Source organism: Micromys minutus (assembly GCF_963924665.1).
Source record: "Micromys minutus genome assembly, chromosome: 26".
Taxonomy (NCBI): Eukaryota; Metazoa; Chordata; class Mammalia; order Rodentia; family Muridae; genus Micromys; species Micromys minutus.
Window position 1 is genome coordinate 12184904 of NC_137961.1, and position 27511 is coordinate 12212414.

General features: G+C 43.5%; 1 protein-coding gene across 1 annotated transcript in view; it reads right to left on the bottom strand.

Moving 5' to 3' along the window:
- NSMAF (neutral sphingomyelinase activation associated factor) overlaps window positions 1–20887 on the bottom strand; it is a 55224-nt gene extending 34337 nt beyond the window's left edge. The window contains exons 1-6 of the mRNA XM_080938502.1: window positions 20637–20887; window positions 8881–8970; window positions 5200–5278; window positions 5030–5097; window positions 4914–4950; window positions 821–871 (exon numbers count right to left, since the gene is read on the bottom strand). Of these exons, the coding sequence (XP_080794628.1) occupies window positions 821–871; window positions 4914–4950; window positions 5030–5097; window positions 5200–5278; window positions 8881–8970; window positions 20637–20695 (384 nt within the window). The 5' untranslated portion in view covers window positions 20696–20887. The remainder of the gene's footprint in view (window positions 1–820; window positions 872–4913; window positions 4951–5029; window positions 5098–5199; window positions 5279–8880; window positions 8971–20636) is intronic.
- Window positions 20888–27511: the final 6624 nt, after the last annotated feature.

Below are 27511 nucleotides of genomic sequence, written 5' to 3' on the forward strand. Positions count from 1 at the left end.
ACAGGTTTTTGTCAAAGTTTAGAGGCATTGTCACAACAACACAACAGTCACAAGGTGAGATACACTTAGCAGGTAGGAAAGGACAGTCACACATGGTGGATGTTAGCTTCGCATACAAGTTTTCTTGTCTATAACATTCTTTAGTAGGACTAATATCATCATAGTCTGCTGCTGTGCACAGGGTAAAAACAGGAGAGTTCAAGAAGTGCCTGTGCTTCCTTGATAAATCCTTATAACACCTACAAAGTTAAGACTTGCAAATAAAAGACTGAGTGATCAAATACAGGGTACACTGTAAACCAGAAGTGTTTCTTGAATACTCTTAAAAATAAATTTTCAGTAATGGTAGGCAATACATTTTCAACAACACATAGTAAATATGCTTACAGATTTGGACATTGACGCTCCTGTTTCTTTTTTAGGAAAGATGTGTTTGTTTTTATAATGTGAGTATGTACACTTTGCCTGCATACGTGTCTATGCACCATGTGTGCAGTGCCTCCAGTGGTTAGAAGAGGGCACGACACCCACAGGACCTGGAGTTACAGATGGTTTTTAGGTGGCAGGCAACAAACCCGCTCCTGTGGAAGAGCAGCCACGGCTTAACCTCTCCATTTTTCCTCTTCTAATATCATCGCTAAGCTTTTGCTGTTAGGGCGAACGTCTGTGGATTGCAGGGGTACTTTTGCAATAACTATGAATAAACTTTGAAGTACTCAGTATCACCATATTTGATTAAAGATGTTAACAGAATTTATAAAAATCTTACTGATCAAAATCTCTGAATAAATGTTGGTAGTACATGAGAAATGTTACTTACCCGTTCTATCTTATATGGTGCCACGATGTTGTGCTCCTTAATGAAATACACCTAAGAAAGGCAAGTCAACACTGAAATAATAAAAGTTTTCACTGAAAGAATTCCTATAACGATACGATATTTAAATTGTTGTTACAACCTCTACTTGACATTGAAGCAACGAATGTTATATTAAAAAGTAAATCATCAATACAAGATGTCTTGTAAATGTTATCATTTGTATCAAGTAGCCAATCACATAAGGCCAGGGAGCTGTCAGCCCAGGAGGCAGTTTCCTAACAAATGGGAAAAGCAAAGGCATGGAGCTATGACACATTCAGTGACGTTAAGAGATGTCTCCTCTACTACTCAGCTATTAGAAACAACTTCATGAAATTCCTAGGCAAATGGATGGAACTAGAGAATATAATCCTGAGTGAGATAATCAATCCAGTCACAATAAAACACACATGGCATGCACTCACTGATAAGCAGAGACTAGCCCCAGAAAGCTCTGAATACCCAAGAAACAATTCACAGACCGTATGAAGCTCAAAAAGAAGGAAGGCCAGAATGTGGATGCCTCAGTCCTTCTTAGAAGGGAGAAAAAAAATCATGAGAGGAAATACAGGGACAAATAGAGGAGCAGGGAGTGAACAAAAGATCAATCAGAGACTGCCTCAACTGGGGATCCACCCCATAGGCAGCTGCCAAACCCAAGCACTATTGCTGATGCCAAAAAGCGTTTACTGGCAGGAGGCAGATATGGATACAGTTGAAGATGCTTACATCAGACTGAACAAGGGGACCTCAGTGAAGGAGCTAAAGAAAGGACTGAAGGAGCTGAAAGGGTTTGCAAGCCCATGGGAAGAACAACCAAACCCTCCAGAGTTCCCAGGGACTAAAACACCAACCAATGAGCACACATGGAGAGCCCCATGGCTCCAGTTGCATACATAGTAGAGGACAGCAGTGTCTGGCATAAAGGAGGAGAGGCCTTTGGTCCAGTGAAGGCGTGTTTCCTCAGTGTTGGGAAATGTTAAGGTGCTGAGGCAGGAGAGGGTGGTTGAGAGAGGGAGCACCTTCATGTAAGCTAGGAGTGGGGAGGGGGATGGGAATGGAGGGAAAGGGGATAGCATTTGAAATGTAAATACAGAGAATATTCAATAAAAACAACAAAAGAAATAAAAGGAGAGAGAGAGAGGCATCCTCTTTAAAGGGGAGTTGGCTCATGGGGTTTGCGAGAGGCCACCACTCCACCTGCATCTTAAAACAGTACAGACTCAACAACACCATCTCCAGAGTGCATCAACTGCCTGGATACTTATTTCCTTCCTCTTCCCTCCCGTCCCTGCTTCTAAGGGCAGTTGTTCTAGCAGGGTTCAGAACGCAGAGGCTGCTCCGTCCCTGTGAGTGTTCACTAGCTGCTCCGAGAACAACGCAGGGCATCCTCTTCCATTTCACACAAGCCACAGGTCGCCAGCTGTGGGTATCACATCGTCCTCTGGCCGTCTGTCTGACCTCTGTGTAGCAAGACTCTTAGCCAGAGCTATTTGTGGCTTCTTTGGGCCCTTAACCACCTTTATGCCACTTAACACTGAAGCCACTTCTCCAAGACTTCTAGATCACCAAACCTCACGGTCAACTCTCAAGCCTCTTTGTCTGCCCTGGGAAATTCTACCGATCCCCAGGGCTTAAAAATTCATTGGAAACTCCAGCTCTCCATTTATCTTTCTCGCTGCAGCCTCATGAAACCTAGACAAGAACACCCTGGCACCTGCTCCAAGTCTCTGGAAGGCACATAGACAGCCCATTCCTCAAATCCCCAATGAGCTGTTTCTCCCTGTCTGCCCTCAACCCTGGTCTTTTATTTCACTGGAGGGTAGCATGATCCTGCTGGTTGGGAATCTTTCTGGGCTGCCCTCTTTAATGCACTGTAACTAAGTCATCAGCCCACTGCCAGGTTGTTTTGCAGAATATATCCAGACAGACTAGCTTTTATCATGCTCATATAAACAAAGCTCCAGATTTCTGAATGCACTCAGGATCTCCTGGCCCCCCTCTGGACCCTCACCAGAAAGATTGCAAAATCATACAAATCAGGTCAGAGTCTTTCTTCTAGCTCCCAGGGTTTTGTATTTGCTGTGACTCTAAAGCCTTCCGATGGTTCAGAGGTCACCACAGCAAGTGTCCCTGCTCCTACTCTGGACTGTAGTACTTGCTGTGCTCTGAATCTTCTGACTTTGACCAACTCCTACGTCTCCTGATCACTGCCGGCTCACCTTGCTGGCTCCGGTCAAGGGGCTCTTTCCCAATGACCCTTTCCGAGACACTCTGTCTGAAATAGCACAGCAGTATTCTCTGATCTGCCCCCTTCTGTCTGCTTTCATTTCCTTCATAGCATTTATCACTAACACTGCAGGAGAGATTTCTTACCATCCATCTCCCCTACTGAAGTGATATTTATACGAACACACCTAATACACATATAAACATGTTATTCCAACAGCAACTACATAAAAAAAAAAACTTGAAAGCGGAATTGCGCACCCAAACATATTTCTGGGACTTGGTAAAAGGTGTGGACATATGAAACTTAAAACAATCCTTGAAGGAGTAGCTTGCATCTAGGTGTCCCTGATTTTGAATTGGTGTAATCTGAAATTTCTTCCCAAAACTATTAAGAGGAAAAGGTTTTGAGTTTTATTTCTAAATCCACCTTACTTCAACTTTATTAAGATGAGCAGTTCTCATCGGGAAATGTTACTTTTAACTAGAAAAAGTGCCTGTTCCTTCCAAGATATGGAAGGCCTTCAATAAGCTCAAGATGTAGTAAGAAATACAAATTGTGCACCCAGAGTTAGGGTTAAAAGCAGTGCTCCCCCACAAAGCACCAGATGGCAGGCCCTGTTTGCACCTGGGACATTATATATGAAGTTGAAAATAGTTCATGCATCGGTTCTTTCTTTTTTTTTTTTTTAAATTGGAATTCCAGAAGGTACTAACAGAAAGTTACTTAACCCAAAATGGAACAGATTTCATAAGATAAATGTCAACACGTGTGTAATGGTGTTCTATGAACGAGGGCTCAGTGATTCAGGCAGCTGGGGTTGCTCTTACTACTACCAGTCTACTCCCCCAAGATGCTCCAGGCACCGCGCTGTGCAAATCTCTGGACCAAGTGTTCAAGTGCAGTCATGTTCCCCACAGATTTCCTGCACTCATTTGATCACAGAATGGTGTTTCTCTGGACACTCTAGAAGTGCACAGAATGCAACCCAGGGAACACATCCTTTGACAAAGTATGTGAAGTTGCCAATTAAGGAACAAAGAAAGACCTCTGTTCTGTCTTTACTTAGTTCTTTTCAATCTACAAACTAGCTAATGATATGCCAACAGAAAACTACACTTCAATGTGCATGGGATGCATACTGCTCCTAGCACAACCCTGGATGTATAAGCAAATATGGCGTCTATCCGTAATGGACAAAAGAGAACAGCTTGGGTCATTCCTGATAGAAGAGACTACCCTTCCGGAGGCATGATGGGCTGTCATGCATAAGCCTGAGGTCACTTGGGCAGCCTGGCCCTGGATTTCCACCTTTTCTACACTGGGAGGCCACAGAAGGAACTACTGTGCTTTCATTCCAACCCTGCTATGCTGAACTCCTAAGGACAAGTACAATTCTTATACCTAGTAAATATAGAGGGTCCTGTGGGAATATATGATTTTTTTATTTATTTTATGTGAGTACACTGTTGCTGTCTTCAAACACACCAGAAGAGGACATCAGATCCCCTGACAGATGGTTGTGAGCCACCATGTGGTTGCTAGGAATTGAACTCAGGACCTCTAAAAGAGCAGCCAGTGTTCTTAACCACTGAGCCATCTCTCCAGTACTGAAAATCTTCTTCTTAAAAAGGTTTATTTTTCAATGATTAAATTCTCAAGGCATTTAAACATCTATTGTAAGTGTCTTCAGTTGAGATGTATATAAGTGAATAATTTCATCACAGAAAAGAACTGTACACATTCATACACAAAAAACTTCACACAAGTTTGGAAAAACACATACTAACATTTCATTAAGTATTTTTACTAAATGCTTCTTACCTGACTGAAAATTAGTGAAATACCACATGATTTTGCCCTGAAATGAAGATTAAAAAAATCATCAGACATGTAACATTTTTTTGTTGAAATAAAATTAAGAGTGAAAAATGACATACTTTGCAAAGTGCTTATTGGCTCCATTTTCTCCATGTTTTCCTATTTTTAAACAGTCTCTCAAAGGAATCTGGAGAAAATTGAGAGAGATTATTATAAAAATGAGTAAAGATGAAAGCACACACGCACACACAATTAGGAATGTTTCTGCTCGGATTTAAAACATCTTTACCTTAAGAATGGGCTGAGATATTGCATCTGGTTCAAAAATCACTGACTTTGAACATATCTTTAGGGAGCCTCTGATTTTCCTGGAGCCAGAGGAGAAGAGACAGATTATCTGATGAACGAAGAACAACCTCAAAAGCTGTTTTAACTGGCACGTGGACTGCTAAGGTGTCAGCAAATAAAAGAGAATGCTAACAATGAGAGAAAGGGTGTAGCAGTGGGTGACAAGCCACCCCCTTTCTTCATCTCTACTCTCAGGAGCCTGGAAAAACATACAAAGGCTGAAGTTACAGCTTCGCTGGTTGAGCAGAACCCCATGGCCCCATTAATTATTATTAATTATTAACGTTATCATTATTGTTATTTTGAATCTTCCGACTGCTCTCCACGGAAGGCCCAGAAGCAGTGAGCGCACTAACCCTGTGATGACCTCATCCTCTGAACCTGGAGAACAACACAGACAACACCGAACAAGTACAATTCGTTGACTAAAAGCATCTTTTGTCACAGAAAAAAATTGTTTGAATTTTATAAACAAGATGGCATAAACCATGCTTCTGAGGCATTCAGGGGAAAAATCTATGTCATGGAAATAAGCAATTTTAAAGACCTTGTGGATGTGCTATCATATAGTCGGGTGTGGGGCTAGCCACTTCCTTAGTTTTCTAGGAAACATTCATATGGCTTTGCTATGTTTTAGGGAAAAATAATATTCAAGTGTCTTAGAGGCTGCTATTAATTTGGGCCAATATTGTCTTTACTTTCTTTTATGAATTGGTTCTTAGCAATGATTAAACCAAGACAACAGCTTACTATGAAGTCAGACACAGGTGAGGGAACACTGAATGTATCTATAAAAATTATCCGAAGATAATCTCTAAATGTGTACTTTTGTACAAGTGCAATGTTTATGGTCACATTCTTTTTCTCCCATTTTCCATGTGTATGTGCATGTGTGTGTGCTCATGTTTGCATGTGTGCAGAAAAATGTGTGGGGAATGTCCACACAAGTGTGTGCACATGCCTGTGGAGAGCCATGGGTGATGTTGGAATCATCCCCCATTGCTCTTGCACCTTACTGTTTGTGACAGGATCTCCCAACAGCACCCAGAGCTAGCAAACATGGCTAGCTTCACTGGGCAGTGTGCTCCGGGGAAGCCCTCTCCTGTCTTTCAAGGCTGGGATTGCAGCCAGCAGCTATTTCCAGCCGGTATGTTACATAGTTCTGAGGGTCTGAACTCAGTCCTCATGGATGCATGAAGAGCGCTTTAACCACTTCTCTAGCCCTGGGTGGCATCTGCATCATCCTATTTTAACGGAGGCAACTGCAGATGGCCCTGTATACACAAAATATCAGACTCTTTTTTTTTTAATTTTTAGAAAGCATAAAACCAGCATCTGCTGTGGGATGAAGTGCTATGTAGGTGTCATGTTTAGTGCTATACATGATCATAGATGTGTTAAGGAAACAGGAAGATGCTTGAAGGTTGTATGCAAATACTACATCACTTTATATAAGGGACCTGAGCACACAAATACTCAAGAACTTACTTGTGTATTTGTGAGGATCTAAGGAGAAAAATCTGTGAGTGTCTACGTGTAAGGAACTCGGAACCTAAAGTGTCAAAAACAAAACAAAATAACAACAACAAAACAAAACAACAACAAAAAAAAAAAAACCCACTAAGAAATATAGTCACTAAGTCTGAAGATGTCCCCTCAACTTCCAGAGCAAGTCTCTCCTCTTTCGTGGAAGGACGTTTGCTGGAGCTCTCTGGTTCTCTTCACTGTACCACTGAGCAAATGAGCAGGGCCACTGTACAGAAGGCCACAGTTCAGCTTCCAACTCTGCTTCAGCAGAGGGCCTTAAAATCTTACATTTTCCACGTTGTCACATCCATTTATGTTTACTATGCAAACGTACCAACAGTAAAACTTTTTAATAGCATAAAATTTCTAAGTATATACAAATAGAGTAGAAAAATGCCCTGATATACTAATCATGTAATTTTAGCATTTGTCAGTATGTGATTTGTTTTTTTTTTTGGTTTTTTTTTTTTTTGATTTTTTTTTTTTTTTTTTTGCTTCTTGTATGAACCCGTCTTTAGTCCTGCTGGTCAACATACAGACCTGTTATCAGAGACACTTCCATATAAGTCTTTAAAGAGCTCCCACCCCCTCTCTTAAATATATTATTTTTATTCAATGCCAAGCACATTCATTTCCCAGTCCTCCCAGGTCTGCCCACTGCCACTACACAATGACTTCCTCTCCCCAAAATAAGAAGGGGGGGGGAGCCCAATTTCTGTTGCCCATATATTAACTGCAGAATGGCCAAACATGGTGGCCAAAGCCTTAGAGAAAACTGAGTCCTTCCCCACCAGTACCCCGTCAGAAGCCATCAACTCTGGAGAGCTACACCTCAGCATCCCTGTCACAATTTTAAGGTTCCCTTCAGTTCTTCAATGTCTTTCTGTCTGGGCTATGGTTGTTTTGTTTGTTTGTTTGCTTGCTTTGAGACAGGGTTTCTCTGTGTAACCCTGTTAGGGAACTTGCTCATAGAGCAGGGTGGCCTCACACTCACAGAGGTCTGCCTGCCTCTGCCTGGGATTAAAGGTGTACACCACCACTCCTAGCTTTCTCTGCACATTTGCCAATCTAAAACAATGTCCTCACATCATCATTTTTGCTGTCCCTTTTGCAGTACTAGGCTAGAACCCATATTCTCTCAAAAATTCTGGACAAGGTTCCTCCCAGGGCAGCAGCAGCCTCACCTCCCAGCCCCATAAATGCTGCTTAGTACCTCTGTGTGAATTTCCTCTGCCATGTCCTTCTTTACATTATCCATGAGATCAGATCAGATTGTGTCCCCCAATCCAACAATACCTCAGGGGAGGAACACACAGTTCCTACAGCAGATACAAGGGACTTGAGGTGAGACTCTTCTTGACGTGCTCATTACAAAAGTTCTCCGTAACCTCTCACCTACTGGTTATAGCAGCCCTTGGTGATCATGATATACCATTATCATGGCATAGTCTTTATGAAGAGCCAGACAAAAGTATCTTTATAGATCATAGAGCCACGGGCGATCAAACATTATACTCACAAGCTAGAATTTCCCAGGTAAGAATAAGTTCACATTAACCAGCAGTTTAGTGACACTGAAGTACAACTTGTACACCGAAAACAAAAATTCAAAGACAAAAACATGCTTCGATTCACAGCTTTCAAAAACCGAATCAAAGCGACTGGATCTGTTTTTACAGGAGCAATTAGGAGTTATGGAAAAAGCAGGATTTCCTCCAGTTCACACTGTATTACTATTGTTATTTATGACTTCAGTTTGAAGAGGGTGACGTTTCTCACTGCTTTCTGGTTTATGAGCATCAATTTGCTGCAAGCCATCATCGCCGGTGAGCAGGATGCACCGTGTGACAAGGGAGACACAGGAACAAAGAAGAGTGATGTGCTAGACCTGAGGCCTGCTCCTCAGCTTCATGGGAGCCAGAATCATTTTAAGTTGTGCCCCGACCTCATTGCATATCTACAAAGAGAGAAGAGGGGCCCGCCCTGTGCAGCCCTGGGTAGCCCTGGATATCCCGCCCTGTGTAGCCCTGGGTTTAGTGTAAAGACTTCAGACCTCAGAGTCCACTAGTGCCCAGAGTTACCTGAGCTCACTCACCTTTCCTCATGGCTGCCCGGGTGCTGGACGTGGAGGGCTGTGTGTTGCTCAAAGTAGTACTCCTCCAAGTTGAGCAGCAGTAGGGAAAACCTAAGCGCAGAAGAGGAGAGCTTGTGTTGCATCTGGTTGACACGAGCCATAAAGGCTTAACGCATAGAATGCCTGCTCCTAGGTCCCCATCCTTCACTCGGTGACGCCCACACTCCTCTCTCCCGTGCCCCAGACGGAGTCCTTCTCAAGGTAAGAGTGCCCTCCTTAAACAAGTCCCCAGCTGTGTGAAACTGTTTATGAAGACAGTGCTCTCTCCCCCAGCCCCATGAAATTTTCAGGTCGGCGTCCCCTGACACCACAAGCCAAGTCTCCCTACCATACTCTGACATCGTTCCCTTCGTGCCACACTGACTTCGGTTCTTGTGACTCCCACAAACCCGTGAGCTCTAAGAGACAGGTGTGAAGATAACCGGATGTTTTAGGCCACATGCGCTTAAGAATCAAAACAATCGGACCGAGCCGAATAGTTCCCTGAGTTTTAAGTGCTTTGAAGTTTAAGAGAAAAACAGGACAGAAATGTAAAGTGGGGAGGCAATCCCTACCCAAGCCCGATGACCTGTCCACTTGCACCATTGTGCATGCACATGCATGCACAACTAAAAAAAAAGTAACTTAGTTGAACTGCCACAGAAATAAATCTGAGGCCAAAAAAAATGAAAAGAAGCATATCTCTGGCTGGGAAGTATGGGCAGAGAACACTGACAGTATCTCCAGTCACCAAGAAAGCTTTCAGGCAGGGTCAGACTTCAGCTGGGTCTACATGCTCTGCTGTCCAGCAGGGAGATTACACATTACATGTGACCCACACAGAACAATGCTTATTTTGTTCTTCCCCCCAGGAACAACTCTAAGATGTGAATAAAATATTTTAGAATGACAAAACCCAAAGAGCAAACTAGAGAGAGATCAAAGACAGGGAGGGATGTGGGCCAATCTGTGGGAGGCAGAAAGCAGATGGAAGAATTAGCCGCATGTGGAAATCATTGACGATGGGTCCTGAGATGGAACCACTCATCAGAGAACCAATGGGAGAGGAGGACTTCCCCAAATCCGGAGCCTGCAGGTGGCACTGTGCAGAAGTCACTCCAGAGAGGTGGCTTCTAATGTGAAGGCACAAGCCTCAAGCAAACATAGGCCTCAAACTCAAGGATCAGAGACAATCTGTGGTCAGAAGGAAAGGTAGGGGACTAAGTCATATCCTTCAAAGACAAGAGTGACAGAGTGACAACCGAACTAGCTGAATGGTCATAACATTCTAAGGATGTCCGGAGTGACAGCAGAGATTGTTCACTCAAGAAACAACCTGACCCAAAGGATTGACTCATGAGATTAAAATAAAATCAATGAGTCCAGGAGCCAGTTTCATCTAAGTTTTATTGATCAGTTAAAAAAAAAAAATTCTGAACAAGAATTAGTCATAAATTCGACTGAGTCTTCAGTGTACTTTTAAAAAATTAATCACAGGCTGAACTTGCCAGAGCATGACCTGAAATATTTCTCCGTCCACCTGAACTCAGCAGTCACCAGATTCAGGAGTGTGATGTGTCCCGGGAGGCACCAGTCAGGAACTTATTCACGACTGACTGCCCACTCCTAATCCTGCTGCAGCCAATGGGCTGCTGTGCACTCCTTCCTTCTGTTCCCTGCTGTCCCCATAGCACAGTCCTTTCCACAGAAAGGAGAAAACAAACTACGAGCTCTTCAATAAGATACGTGCATGATCATATGGCTAGCAAACACAGAGCCCCTTCCGAAACAACTGTTCCTCCACACAGTAATTAAGATATATGTATATCTACTTCTTAGCACTGAATCTATCATAAATTAATAGTAGTTCTTTTCGTTTATCAATACCTAAGTTTGACAAGAAATGCCCACCTACAGAGAAGGGCTCTGACCAAATCTTAACACATAACATTAACAATAAAGAAGCTGTTTAGTTTGTTTTCTCTCAAGTGTTTACTGGTATCTGCTCTAAATATTTATATGTAAATATGAAAAAAAAATCTCAATTAACTTTCAACAATAATTTCCAAACAATATTCTATGGGGGTAAAAAAACCTAATGCTTGAAAATTCTTCAAGTCACTGTTAAAGCAATTTCACCATTTTGTGCTCTCCTATTACGGGAAACCATGAATTCCTTCTCTAGAAGACCTGTGTGACCCACCTCTATTGAGCGTGGTCGTTTTCTAGATACATTTTCTCACTTAGCAAGTCATTATATTAAACACATTGTCCTGAAACCCAAAGATTAACGCCAGTTGCTGACTGCAGCCATTCCCAACCATGCGGATAGTAGGTCCACAGTGCTTCCCACTCAGGCCTGTGCCTGGGTTTTATGTGTAGATCTAGCACGAGCTCAATGGGGAAAGTGCTCTGACACCTGCGTGTAGAAGCACAGGACACAGGAAAGCCCCGATGCCCAGTGTTTGTCACATATGCGTACCCTGAATGCACAAACGTACCCTCAGAATAAGCCAGCCTGTTGTGCTCCTACTAGAGAGGGGGTTAAACAAACTGGCAGTTCAAAAGAAAAAATCAAACAGAAAAACCCTGCTTGGATTCCAAAATAAGGAAGAGATTAAGAAAACAGATAGACGAACAAAGCAAGATTACAGTTGGTGACCCGTGCAGGAAACAACCCCCACCCCCCAAACGGTCTGAATCGAGGACTAGAGGCAGAAAAGCAAACCTCTCCTTGTCCTTCATAATGGCCACTCCCGACCAGGGAAAAGCTCAACAAGTTTATTTAATCCAAGTTTTGCATGACGGGAGAGCCTTTCAAGGGGAAACTGCCTTCCCACAGTAGACTGCTGTGTAGGGCTGTAAGGCCCAGAAGAGAGCTACTAGGGGAGAGAGCCCAGCAACAGTTCTGCACGGAGTCCTCTTGGCCTCCAGGGTGTGGTCAGGCCCCCTCACAGTGATGGTCTTCAAGAGAGGAACAGAAATCGACCCTTCTAGTTTCCGTGGTTGGTTGAGGGAGGAGGCTTTAGGCGAGTCCCGGATTCGTGACTCACTCACTTCAGAAGGCCATAGAGGCAGGAGGTCAGACTTTCCGAAGCCTTCACAGCTCAAAGTTAGTTCAGAGTACTCAGCATGCTCAGAGCACAGTCTGCAACAGTTCTCTCAAGACTCTCAACAGTCACTTAGATTACATTCCACCTAACTGCATGAGCACCGGTCTCCCCTTAATTTGTACACACACACAAATTAAAAACAAACAGCAAACCAGAAACGCTTTATCCTCTGCCCAAGTGAAGGTGGCTGACAGTTCGTTTTCCCCTACCAGTCCGAACTCCGCCAACAGAGTTAGCGAAGCAGGGTGGGACCTCACTGGTAATTCATGGTGGTAAATAGTGACAACTTCCTCCTTCCTTTCCCACGGTCTGTGACCCGTCCGTCTATCCAGAACTGCCAGCAGCCAGCGCATTCACGCTCTGGTAGCGACTTCAGAGTTCCTCCATCACTGGACAACTGTGCTGGGAGGCTCCCTGCGTGTTTTATGTCCACGGACACCTGCAGCCTCTGCACCTTACCAAAGGGGAAGAGTTACTTTCTTTGCCCTAAGTCCACGTGGTCCTTCCGAGTACCTCCATACATCCTCATTTCAAACACAACTTCCAAAAAAAAAAAAAAAAATGTTGGTTTTGTCCTTTTTTTTTTAACCCACAGCGTTTTTCAAAGCCTTCGGTCATCAGGGGAGGCTCCAACTTTCCTGAAACCAGCTCTAACTTCTGGTCTCAGATCGGGAAAAGAGCTTGGAGGGACGCTATCATTCAACCATTCTGTATAATGCGTGCTTGCCTTCCTTTCTCAGCTCTTCGGGAAAGGTCACTTGGGCTAGAAATTCTGAATTATATGTTTGATGATGTACATAGTTCTTGAGGGAAAAGGTTTTTCCAAACTTTTCAGTAACAATATATGATTTGTATGTGTGTGTACATGTACATATACATATACATACATACATACATACACACACACATATATACATATACATACATATATATACACACACATATACATATACATACATATATACATACACACATACATATACATACATATATACACACATATACATATACATACACACATACATACATACACACACATATACATATACATACATACATACACACATACATATATACATACACATATACATATACATACATACATATATACACACATACATACATATATACACATATATATACACATACATATACATATACATACATACATACACACATACATACATACACATACACACATATACATATAAAGTAAGGCTGCAGCCTTGATCCCTTGACTCGCTGCTTTTTCTGGAGATTTCCACTGCTCTTCGCTTCACTAGCTTCTCTTTAATGTTCAGAATTCAGTAAACTTTCCAAGTTCTCCACATCAGGATAAATTAAAAGTGTCAGAGGGGAAGTGAGGAGCTTCTCAGCCCTTGTCACTATTGCCACTTCCTGTTTTCTGGTCTACCCCAGGTACCCATGTGTCACTTTTTCCGGTCCACTGACGCAGCCTGCATGAATGAGAACCAGTGTGCTACCTCTGTTCACTTTCCAAAAGGTCCTCACCGTGGGGCCCCAGCCACTCTGTTCCTGAATCCCAGACTCAGGAATGGTGCCTCTTCTCCATAATCAGAACTCACTGCCTCCTCTAGCAGGCTGACACTTTTCAGCACTGAATCTTAATCTCAACTCCCTTCTCCTCAAGCTTCACTGACACACAGCATCCCTTGTTCCAATTGGCTTTCTGTTGCTGGGATAAACACCATGGCCGAAAACAACCTACGGAGAAAAGACTATTTACGCTTACAGGTTACAGGGCTCATTTGGAGAAGGGGTTCTCAACCTTCGGGTCCCAGATGACCTTTGCACAAAAGTCACCTAAGACCATCAGAAAACAGACGGTAATATTATGGTTCATAGCAGTAACGAAATTACAGTCACAAAGTAACAACAAAAAAATAATTCTACGGTTGGGCGTCACCACAACATGAGGAACTGTATTAAAGGGTAGCAGCATTAGGAAAGTTGAGAACCACTGATCTGGAGACACCTGAAGGCAGGAACTCCATCACTCCCTGAGGAATTCGGATTCCTAGCTTATGTCTAGGCTCATGTAAAACCACCTTTCTAGTGTGACCCAGAACCACCTGTGCAGGGTACCGGTGCCTGCACTGGGCTAGGCGCTCCCCCATCAATGAGCAATCAAGAAAGTGCCCCCACAGACTGCTCATGGGCCAATCTGTGGAGGCAGTTCCTCAATTGAGGTTCCCTCTCCCCAGGTGTCTCTAGTTAGTGTCAAGTTATCCATAGTCTATAAATGTGCACAGAAATGTCCGAGTGATTAAAGAGTGTTTCTAGTTCAGGTACTCGTCAGCTCATACAAATTACTGGCTCTTCTTCTCTGCAGAAGCTGTGGGTCCCTAGCAACGCCAATTTCACTACTTGGGCTGATGTTTGCAGTCCTTCCCCTCCACAGCAAGTCAACCACTCCATCACTTCGCCGGACTCTTAAGAAATCACACTCTTTTTCTCAACGGGTGAGATAATTACCTCCTGACCCTGCTCAGATAACAGACCCCCTTCCACTAACACTACCTACAAAGCCTGGCGCTTCGAATTCCAAGTCTCCACAACCTGTGAGGATAAAGGTAAACACACTGCCAATGCTCTTAGAAGTCTTTCAGCTTCCTTACTCATTCAGGTTCCTAGCTGTGTGCTGGGTGATGAAGCTAGCCCAGCCCCTTCAGGGCCCTGTATACAATCTTCAGTACACACGCACAAAGCCATAGCCCACGGAGCCTCAGGGACAGATGTAAAGAAGTGGTTGGAAGGAACAAGCAAACGAAACAGAAAGCCTAGATGCCTGCCTGACAGTACCATGAGCTGTCTGACTCTCAGCTGCTCATGTTAAAGCCAGAGTCCGATGTGTATCTGGCTTGCGAGCTCTGGGCATGCGCCTGTGGGACTCAGGGGGACTAGGATTCCAATACCACAGAAACTAGGCTTCTGTCACTCCAGACTCAATTTAAGCTTCAGAGACCATAACAGTGAGTACTGCCCAGCAGTTCACATGCCTTTCATTTAAAACAGAATCAGCAAGTTACAGTAGGCCAAAGGCTGAACTTGGGCCCAAGACCTCGGTACTACTGCTAGCTTCGGTGCTAGCTTGTTGGTACTACTGCTAGTTTCGGTGCTAGCTTGTGCTCAGACACGGTGAGTTCGCTTTGTCTCCGTGGCTCAGTTTCATGGGTTTTAGTCTATCCCGGCAGACAGGTAGGCGTCGGCAGCAGTTACCATCAAAGTCCAGCACATTTCCTTCCTCATCCAACCCACCATGGATATTTACATTCTGGATGTGTCTCGTTCTCTGTTGACCTTCCCTGGAAAGGTCCTCGGAAACAGGGGTGTGTTCACAGGTGCTTTCCAATGCACTCCAGGTGACACCACCAACCATCACACATGGCTCACTTACGTGACCTTGTCAAACGCCACGGAGAGGAAGACTCCACAGCTTCCAGAGAAGACAGTCGACTTGCTGACAGTTCGGTAGCAGCCGTACCGCACTGCTACAGATGGAAAAGCGGTGTCCTGCGAGGCTGCCCAGAATCCAGCTTTCTCTTCGTGTTTAAGACCCTCAGTTCTGGTTGTCCACAGGCTTGGACCTTACCAGCCCCGGAAGGATGCCAGGGAATGTGTGCATGCTTCCCCAACTATAGACAGGGATATCTCAAAGCCTGCCAGATCTTACAGATTTAGCCAGTCCCTCACGGCAAGGTCTCCCCGGTCATTCTGTAGGGTTCAAGTTTCTCCCTGTCTTAAGTGGCGAAGTTGAGTAACTCAGTGCTGTCTGCGGAGAGGAGAGCACAGCACACTAGGGACCGGCCTCTTCTCTGCCACTGATGTCGTGACCTATATTCCTTCTCCGGCAAGTCCTGGGCTATCCTCTGGCCATCTGCCTATGTTTGGAAATGCTAAAGAAATGACACACACCAGCACCACTGCTCTCAAAGCAAGGGCAAGATAAGGGTAGGTTCAGGCACGCAGAAACTACGGCCACCTCCTATCACCAGACCCTGCTCAGAGGAACCTTCACAGGATATTACTAAGACAGAAAATTTCCATAAGGAAGACAGGACATGCAAGAAGGAAAACCCATCAAAGACTTCCGGCAAGCATGCACATAAAACCCTGCAATTATTCTTCAGGCGACCCTCATGTGTAAATTTAACTGAACAACAGTGGAGTATAATTTAGTATGGGACAACAGGAGTAATTATTTCAGGGCCTGTGCACTGATTGAGAGGAGGGTAAGGAGAGAGACTAGCTTCGGGTACTAAAGAACATAGTGAAACGTCAAGGATAAGCAAAGATAAAGTTGGAATATAGACCCCCATAGACTGCAGGAAAGTAGAAAGAACACATAGAGATTTCACTTAATCCAAAGCAAAGGGGCTGGGGAAGGGGAGTTGGTCAACGAATATAGAAGAAATAAATTTGTCATAATAATAAATAAACATTGCTTAAGACAAAGAGTCTAAATGAACTGCTTACAAGTCCAACGAGGGGCTGGCAAACAGCTCAGTACTTGCTGTGGTGCCTGACACCCTCTGTTTGATCTCTTGGGTCTACATGGTAGAAGCACAACATGGACTCCCGAAACTGACCTCCACTCACACGTGTGCACACACACATACATAAACACACATGCACACACATGCACAGAATGAATGAGTAAAATGCAATGGTTTTCCGTTTAAATTTAAATAATACATTATTCACAAGAAACATATACAAAACAAGGTTACAGAAATAATTAAAAGAGTGGAAAATGTTGTATAATGAAAATCACCTAAAACCCCCAGTATAGCAGCTATATTAGTATTGGACCAAAAATATTACTGGAAAGAGTGAGGTTATTATATGTTCCTAAAAGAGTCACTTAAGAAAAAGATAACAATTCAAAGTTTCTCATAAAATGTAAATTTTAAGTACCAGGGCTGGCTAGAACAGGTGCCTACCATCTGAAAGTCACTGTGTTCAATTCCCAGCACTGGGGGGGTGGGAGGAAGCAAAACAAAACATCAGTTTTCAAAATCTTTTGAGTTAAAATGTTAGGACAATTTCTAAAAATCTGGTGATAAAAACTGAGACTGCAGTGGTATTTAGAAGAAACCAGGCCAAAGAGGTAAAATGTTTATTTTCCATACAAGAGGCCCTGAGTTCGATCCCCAACTACAGCAAAAAAAAAAAAAAAAAAAAAAAAAAAAAAAAAAAATACTGTACCCTGGTTAATAAAAATATTGGGTATGACGAATGCTTGTAATCACAGCTCTTGGGAAGTAGGCAGGAGGAGATCAGTAATTCACATCTGGCATGGACTACATGAGACCCTATCTCATAAAAGAAAGGAGGGAAGAATGAAGGGGAGGAGTGGGGGGGACATGGTGCGAAAGAAACTATAATTAAGTACTGAATGCTTAATGCCATTGCTATTTATATCACACTTAAAAGACATAGGTAATGTAAATCACAGAGCAAAGAAGCCTCAAGTTCAAGATGGCTAGTGGTGAAGAGCACTGACTGCTCTTCCAGAGGTCCTGAGTTCAAATCCCAGCAACCACATGGTGGCTCACAACCATCTGTAATGAGATCTGATGCCCTCTTCTGGTGTGTCTGAGAACAGCTACAATGTACTCATATACATCAGATAAATAGACCTTTAAAAAAACTGTCTTAAAAAAAAAGCCTCAAATTCTATCTATGAAGTAGACCTTGTTTTGGAATAAGTTAATTTGAGATAATTACAAATAAGGAGACAGGCTTTGATGAAGTCAATGTAAATTCTAAGTTAACCAAATATTTGCAGCATTTATTTTCTCACTAGATGATTTATATGTGGAGGGGGGAGCCAATTTCTTTAAAGGCACAGTTTTTGTGATCTACAAGCATCTCTGATTGACCTGCTGATTCTGCAATTTACCTCCACCTCTAATACCCAGCATAACCTATAAAGGAGAATAAAAAAACTGCACCGCTCCACATTAGAGATAGAAGATTACACAGAATAACAAACCACATGGATTCGGAAAAACGGAATGTATAAGTGCAAACTCAGGCAGGCAAGGAGTAAAAGAAACTTAGTATCAGCATAGCCAAGGAACTGCACACCCATGGCCTATTTAGAACAAAGTGGAAGTCTCTGGAATGCCTCTGACATATGGGCAGGCAACAGAAAATTAAGAATCAGTAGTGCTTGTGCCTGAACCAACAGCTTACAAACCACATAGCTCTTCATCCTCTTACATTACAGGAACAGAATACAACTTTCTCTCTCTCTGAAGGCTCGTAGCATCTCAGCTACCTGAACATTTGTATCAGCTAAGATGAGAGTTGTCATGATGACAAAAGCTAAGCAGAAATATTCATAAATGGAAATATCTTCATTGGTAGGTTGTACAACATCCTCTTTTGCTTCCCACTGAGCGCTTCCCCCAGGCTCAACTATCTCAGAGAATATACTGGAACGGTGTCCTGAATTCTTCCATTTGCCTTTATTGGCATCTAATCGTGGCTTACTGAAAGAACCAGTAAAAGTTAGCAGGACTTCTGACATAACTTAGGGGCACAGGGGTATTTAGTTGTCTATGTGCTTTCTGGTCCTGAAAATCACTAATGCTTTCTTTTTTTCTTTTCCATAAACTTCAGGAAACAGCACCGGTGCATGGTTGAAGCCTAGGTCTGAGTGCAAGGCTGTGCGGTTCGGCAAATAACAGTACAGGACATCCAGATGGAAGCTGGATTTTAGATAAGCAGTATGTTTAAGCTGTACTGTGGTTTTAGTATAAATATGTCCCCAAATCTACATGGGACATATGCTAAAACATTATCTGAAAATAATAGCTAACTGAGAGTCTCATATTGTACCTAACAATCCTAGCTGGGTTTCTTGCTCCAGCAAGAAATTATATATATTCTTATATTATATATGTTCTTAAATATACAATATATAAATATTGTCATATACAAGACTAGTGCTGCCCTCCTCCACCTCCTTAAACATCTAGAATACATCGACTTTTCTTCATTCTTTCTTCTTCCATGCTTGTGGCAGAATCTCCCAGGCAGGAGCTTCTTCTACTTCTGTGGAAAATGTAACTTATTTTGACTGCAGCTGAATCAGCAGTCAGAGAAACACAAGCTAACTTCAGTTTCCCTTTCTCTGGGGTCTCTGGTAGCTGTAGAAAGCTACAACCCCTAACTCGGTATGAGAAGAGTCACAGAGCACCGGAACAGAAAGGCCTCTGGTTATCTCTGAAGCTAGACTCGAGCTCTGAGAAAGAACGAGATGGCAGAAACCAGTCACCTTTATCATCCTGCCCATTTGTGGCCAGTGTTGCCAAACGATAGATAAGCCAAGAAACACGTGGTCAGAAATGGTAAATTTGGGTCTTGGTAAGGTTGGGTTTTCCAAAGTTAGTTTTTAAAAGTTCCTCTTTTTAAAAACGGATTCTATGATTTATAAAGAATCTGCTTGGCTTAAGTTCAAATCCCACAGTCAGAAACGTTCCACCAATGCAAACAGTTATCTTTGAACAGTACCCTAAGACTGAAAAGCTATTAAGCAGAGAAATAAAAACTGGGGGTGGTCAGGAAGTAGAATTGAACTGCTGGTGCTGAACGTGGGGAATAGCTGGTGAGGGCAGCTGATAAATGCTTGGGCTGGAAGAACTCTTTACCTTGAAGTACTGTGAGCCTGACTTGTAAACAAAACAGCGTTTGTTGGAAATAACAAGAGCAGCGTGTTTCCCCCATCGCCACAGAACATTATAAGACGACTAAAATAAGTCAGGATCTAAGACAAAACACCCCCTTCTCGATTTCGCCATACATCACTGAAGTCATAGCATTGTTACAAATGACTTAAGTCCTAAAACAGAATAGGCCAAGCGTTTAAAGCATTTCAGATGTTAATGAGGATCTCATCAATCTTAACAAGTCATCCAGCCAGACCAAGAAATTCCACGTAAATTCGGGGGGAAAAATGGACTTTTCAGAACAGACCACCTTGCCAGCCCACTACCGATGAAAGAAAGATGCACGGATGCAGGTTGAGGAACAGCTACAGGTTACTCCGCAAAGCCACCCTGAATAAATAAAAGCTGCACCTGCATTTCCTGGCATAACCTACTTTGCTGGATCCACTGAGCCACAACGTGACCGTCCCATCCCAGCTCCCACAAACAAACCCCGTATCTCCAAAACACATAAATAAATAACACCAATGTACCCCGCGTTCCCCCTGGAACCACAGCTGGATCACCCGCAGGCGCGTGGGTCACAAAAACGCCCCGGGGAAGGACACTCGGGGTGGAAGCGCGCTTTCCCCGTGTGGGGGACAGGATCCGAGGGAGGCCGGTGCTCTCTCTACCCACGTCCCCGCTGGGCCGCGACCGCCCCGACGCACCAGCCTCTCCAACAGCCTCCCACCGCAGGCCGGCTGCGGGGCGCGGAGGGTCGGTGCGGAGACGCGGGCGGGCGAGCGCGGGGCTGGCCCTGCCTTCGCGTCCCCGGGGTCCCTCGCCCGCCGGGCCCACGCGGGGCTCTGCGGCCCGGGAAACGGCCGAGGCCTGCAGGAGAGCCCGCGGCTGCCGCCCTGGCCCGGCCTCCCGCCCCGCGCACCTCTCCTTGGAGTAGAGCTGCAGCTGCTGCTCGCGCTGCCTCTTCCGGGTGAACGCCATGGAGGCCCGGGGCGCGCAGGCCGCCGACTGTCCCGAGCAGTCCCGAGCGGGCGGCCGGCCGAGAGCCCCACGCTGCGCCCCCAGGGCCCGCGGCGTCCGGACCGCGCTCACCGCAGCATCCTCGCGTGGGGACTCCGGCGACGCGGTGACTCAGGCCCGGAGGAGGGGCGCGCCGTGACCTGAGGCCGCGGGAGCCGCGTCCTACACTGCCCGGACTAACCTCTGCAGCGCTGCTGCGGTGAAAGCCGAGACCTGCCCGGGGAGAGCCCCCCGGTTCGTAGGGCGGCGGGAGATTTGAAATAACCACCTTTTGGATGTTTAGTCCCAAATAGTCTTTGAAATAAATAAATCATCGATGGGATTTTATTTATTTATATGTTTTTTTTTCCCCCGCTCATGTATGGTGGAGCAGTCAATGGTTCTTAGTAACATTCACACTTAGGTTGGAACTACTACCACTGTGTTGGGATATTTTTACCATCTCAGAAAGAAACTTTTACGTTTTAGCAATCAGCACTCCTAGCTGCATTTCCACAAACCTTTCTTTGCCCTAGAAAAGCACTACTAAACTTCCCGTCTCCGTGAATTTGGAATAAAAACATCCACACACTGTGTGGCCTTTGTGTCTAATTTCTTTCATTTAGCACACAATGCTTCCAAGGTCCGTCTGAGGTATAGCACAAGGCAACATTCTATTCGTTTTTATCACTGAAGTGTATGTATGCCATTGTATTTCATACTGCATTCCCATTGATATAGTCAACAGTTGCCAGGCAGGCCAGTGTTTCCACCTCTTGGCTATTAAGAATAATGCAGCTCTAAGCATTCATGTACCCGTTTTTGTGTGTGCATGCTTTCATTTCTGTTGAGTGCAGGTCTTAATAACTCCATCTGTGAGCGCTGAAAGTCCGCCACAGTGCTTTCAAAGTCTCTGCACCATTTCACTCCCACTAGCAGGAAAGAAAGGTTCCGACCTTCAACAATACTTAATCACTTATTGTATTATGCCCTGCCTAGCAACTATGACTCCTTATGATTTCTCAATACCCTGAGAATAAGCTGGCTGTGGCTTACCTGTAAGGGACTCTCAGATAACAAGCCTCTAAGTTGTGTGTGTGTGTGTGTGTGTGTTGAAACTCCTAGCGTTGACTTAAGAATCAGGTTCTGCCGGGTTGGGAAAAAAATAAAACAAGTATCAGTGCCTCTTAGCTGTCTTCCATCAATGTCAGAATGTGGGGGGAAGATAGGCCAGAACTGAGGCATGCGTACCCAGTGTCAGAGAATCTCTTGGGTCCCTGAGCTGCACAGATGCTGTTTGTGTGTATATGTGCACAATGAGTTAAGACGACAAGAAAGGCTAAGGCGTCATCTGAAATTTTTTTTCTGTATGAGAAACAGTATAGTAGATGCTATAAAGTCAGAGGAGAGAAATTAATTTGGCTAGATAAAGCAAGGGAAAAAAATAGACCAGAAAAGAACTTTTCCTTTTGATTAAACATCGAAGAAAGATGTGGTCCTGGTACGTTGAGAAACAGTCTCTCCTTAGCCAAATCCTATCCAGGTCCTTCTGAGTCCTCTTAAGTACATCTTGAGATCTACACAACTGTGGACTTCCATCTTGTACCCTTTCCTTAAAGCTGTGGCATCGTTTCTAAGGGTTCCCCCGGATGACCCTAAGTCCCTTTTAGTACCTGATCAAAGCTGCCAAGAGATCTTATTGTTCTAGTAAAGTATCTGCCACATGTGGGGGGAGATCTGAGTATACATGGGGAATCCATGTGAGAAAAAAATAAAGATAAAAAAGCAAGTATGGGCCTGTAACCCCAGCACACTGGAGCATCTGAGACGGTAGCTAACTAGCCAGCATGTCTAGTGAAAAGCCCGGTCCCCAAAAAAATAAAAATAAAAATGTGATAGCATGGGGCTGCAGAGATGGCTCAGTGGTTAAGAGCACTGACTGCTCTTCCAGAGGTCCTGAGTTCAAATCCCAGCAGCCACATGGTGGCTCACAACCATCTGTAATGAGATCTGATGCCCTCTTCTGCTGTGTCTGAAGACAGCTACAATGTACTCATATACATTTTTAAAAAATGTGATAGCAGTAAAGGAGGCCCTTTACTTTGACTTCTGGTCTCCCAAGGGCACACTGCCTAGAGCACACAACCATGAATATACTTCGAGGCCTACACCACACCCGTACCAACAAACAACCCTCAAATTGCTTACATTTGTTAATCACTCCTTTGTCCCTTTGCGACCTAAGTATCTCCAGCAACTCAGAAGTATCTTTTTCAAGGTCCCAAGAGCCATACTTTTGTAATGGTTGGGGGAGACCAAATTCTAAACTTCTATAATTGTAGGCAATTATAGAAGACACAGTGACCTAACTATGATTATATTGACTAGCCTTTAGTAGTTGGTCGGTTTCCCAACTCTGTTGGGCCACTGAGTCCTTCATGAATATTTACCCCACTTACACACCGATTGTAACAGCACATTTCTGATTACGAGTGGTCCTTCCTACTTTAGACTTTCCTTGGACAAAAAGAAGAGAGAAATATTTTTCAAAGGGCATTTGTTGTTATTCAACATTAGCCTATAAGAGCGACATTTGTTAGGGACAACGATTTAAGAGAGCCGAGAACCAGCAGTCTCTCACTTTCCTGACAGACACTTAATCTCCACCTCACTGGCTTCTTTTCTCTTGTGTTCTGTCTTGGTTTATATATTTCTTAAAGGTATACTTGTTTCTATCAAAGGCTAACTTCTTTCTTCTCAGCAACTGAGAATCTGGAATTATACTTTCTTCTGCCCTTCTCTCAGCCGGTTTATCTTCTCTCACTATTGAATTTTTCCCATATGAATACTGATTTTTTTTCCATCTCACTGAAAATAGATTATTTGTTTCATACAATATATTCTGGTGAAAGTTTTTCCTCCCTCTAATCCAGGTTCCTCTCTACCTCCCCTCCCCTCCCAATCCACACTCCCTTTCTGTCTTTCCCTGGAAAAGAACTCGATGCTAAAAGATAACAATCAAACAGGACAAAATAAAATATAATAATTATGAAGCAAAAATTATCCTATCAAAGTCGGACATAACCACCCAGCAGGAGGAAATAAGTCCCAAGAGCAGTCCCAAGAGTCCTTATAGTAAAGAGACCTATAAAAAAATACCAAGGTAATAACTACAATATATACACTGAGATGCAGATTGCAGACACATGAAAGCCACATGCTTGGTGCGTCCGTCTCTGGGAGCCTCTTATAAGCAACGCCTATCAATAAAAAAAGCCGATGGCCAATGAGCTGAGGCAGGAAATAGGAGGTGGGACACTGCCAGGAAGAAATGATTCTGAGAAATAATGATAGGTTAAAAAGAGATGTGGGGAGAGATTTGAGGGAAGACACCGAGGGAGATGCTCAGGAGCCTCAGAGGAAAAAGCAAGCTGGGACTGAAGGAATGGTAACTAACCATAGGGAAGACATGGAATAGTTTTAATGGGCTAAATAAGTTACGAGCTAGTCAGCGAATGAGCCAAAGTTTACGGCCTATGCATTTAATAATATAGTCCTAGACTCATCATTCCTGAAGCAGGGGCTAGGAGGAAAAACAAATTAATTTTTTTTTCATTGCAGAAAGGCCTTGTTTTTCTGGTCTCCTCCAACAACCCCTCTGGTTCTTACTTTCTTCCTGTACCCCTTTCAATGAGGTTCTCTGAGCTCCGAGAGGAGAGCAACATATATTTAAGATGGAAACAAGCTTTTCCTTATCTTGTACTCTCTTCCAGCATCTCATTCCTGACAGGACTCCTTAACACATTTACCTGCATATGCCGTAAGTTTTCTCTCTCTCTCTCTCTCTCTCTCTCTCTCTCTCTCTCTCTCTCCCTCCCTCCCTCCCTCCCTCCCTCCCTCCCTCCCTCCCTCTCTCTCTCTCTCTCTCTCTCTCTCTCTCTCTCTCTCTTTCTCTTTGCAATTTGTTCAGTCTGTCTTGGACTTCCATGACTACGCCCCCTCGACAATGCCTCCCTGTGGAATCTCCACATTCACTGGTCACTTTCTGCATACTGCAACCGCATTCAGCATTGCTTCTGTCTGGAGTATTTCACCCCATTGCTTCCAAGCTCCCATGGTCTCCTTGCTTCTCTCCTGCCTTACTCCCTGCTCCTGGGTCCCTTTGCCTGCCCCACCCCCACCCCCACCCCCACGCTGGATTTCATAATGTTGATCCTCTGGTAACTTAACCAGTTCTTTAAGGAAAGAATTGCTGCTAATCTTGAGCTGTTTGTTCTGTCTTAGGGTAAACATCTCAAAGATTTGGGGTAAGTCTATTTGAGAGTTAGGGTATGTGTGTGTGTGTATTTGTGTGTGTGTGTGTGTGTTTGTGGGTGTGTTGTTTAAGAAATTAAATATCTCTAAAGGTTTGGTCTCTGCTTGATGGCACTATTGGGAGGTGGTAGAACCAGTAGATGGTAGGCCCTAGACGGTGGGATGCTTTTGAAGGGATCCTTAAACTCTGGCTTCTTCCTCTAACCATGGGTGCCTTCAAACAGGCCGAGAAACAACAGAACTGAAACCCTAAGACAAAGGAGCTCTGTCTTCTTTAGGTTGATCTTCTCTCCGGTATTTGGTCATAACAGCAACAAGATGGTTAACTGTCTGAAGGGAACTGAGCAGTACAGATCAGACATGAGGAGACATATCAATGCTAATAGCCAAGTGTGACCACTGAGTGGTTTACTCAGGTCTGACTGAGAGGTATCCTTGAAATGTATGTCCTCTGGGAGACTGAGGGCTCCGGATATACCCTTGGACTTTCCGTAAGGCTAAGCAAAGGTTTAACTGAGTCTTGTCTTTAATGGGAGACAACTACACTTTGAGCTTCTACTACCACAAACATCGACTATTGCACTCCCCTGGAAATGTGGTAAACTCTGGAGAGGCCTCATTCCTTAATCTCAAAATTAGAGGCTGTGTTCCTGTTCATTCTGGGGAGTTTTACAGTTACAGAGTATATCTGGAGCTCTTAGTAATGTATTCTTTTTCAATCCATAGGTCAAGTTCTGGGTCTTTTTAAAAACATCATGCATATTATCAGTTTTCACAACCTAATTTCACAACTTCATGGAATCCTTATTTACCGTTGGTAGGATTATATAATAGAAACATATGCTTAATTATTGACAAATTAATACAGAACTTGTAGAAATAAGTTTAGAGATTTCTCAAAAACTTAAAATGGATATAAAATATGACATAACTATTTCACTCCTGGCACATACCCATAAACCACCAGAGAGATGGTTGCACTCCACAATTATTATTGCAGCTTTATTCACAATGGCAAAAAGCTGCAAGTAACATAGATGCCCATCAAGAGAGGGTAGATGTTGAAAAAATATATATATATATAATATATATAATATATATATGCTATTCAGCTCTAAAGAACAATGCTATCACAATATTTGCAGGAAAATGAATGTACTTAGAAAGATAATATTAAGTGTGATCACACATTTACTTCAAACAAAAACTACCAACATTCTCCTTCAAATGCAAAACTCTGCCAATAATATATATATATATATATATATATATATATATATATATATATATATATATAAACAAATATATGTGGGTATAGTATAACATGTAGAAGAGAGAGCAAAATGGGCTAAATATTAGGGGATGAGAAAGGACTGAATGCAGCGACAGGCAGGAGTTTATTAAACGACCTGTTTTCTAGTTCTAACTGTCTCACGAATTGTCTTAGGATTTTATTGCTGTAAAGAGACAGCATGGCCATGGAAGACTTTTATAACGGAAGACATTCCATTGGGGCTGGCTTACAGTTTCAGAGGTTCAGTCCATTATCATCATGGCAGAAAGTATAGAAGCACATAGGCCAACATGGTGCCTCAGATAGAGCTGAGAGTCCTACATCTTGGTCCATAGGAGAAGGAAACTGTACCACACTGGGCAGAGCTTGAGCATAGGAGACCTCAAACCCTGCCTCCACAGTGACACACTCTAACAGGGCTACATCTACTCTAACAAGGCCACACCTCCTAATGGGTCCATGGGGGCCAGACCTATTCAGACTACCACATGGATTTTCATCTTTGTTGATGGATAAGCATATAAAATAAATACTGAAAGTATCAAATCCAACCTGAATTGTCACAGCTTTAGAATGTAGCTCTTCTAACTATAGAAGTTTATTGAGAACTATAGTCTGGTTAACTTCAGTATGTGATTTTATTTTTTAAATTCCCAAGGGTTTTTTTTTCTTTAAATAATATAAGTTTAAAAACTTGCACTTGCAGCTAATATTGGTTCTGACATTCTCATTGCCCCTACGATCTTCCCTTTCCTCAGTCTCTCTCTTGAGACAGTGGAGAGATGTTCTGATCTGTTGCCCAGGCTAACCTCAAACTGATGAGCTCAAGTGTTCCCTACAGCCTGTCAAATGCCAACATCCATTCCTGATTTTTAATGTGCAACTGCTAGGAAAAAACAACAACAACAACAACAACAACAACAACAACAACAACAACTAGGTACTGTGTAAACCAGCAGTTTTCAACCTGTGGGTTTCAACCCCTTACAGGAGTTGCCTAAGACCTTTGGAAAACACAGATAATTACGTTACAATTCATAGCAGTAGGAAATTAACAGTTGTGAAGTAGAAACAAAAATCCCTTTCTGGTTGGGGTCAGTACAGCATGAGGAGCTATGTTAGAGGGTCCCAGCGTTGGGAAGGTGGAGAACCACTGCAGGAAACCCATTTCACAACAGCCCTACCACTCC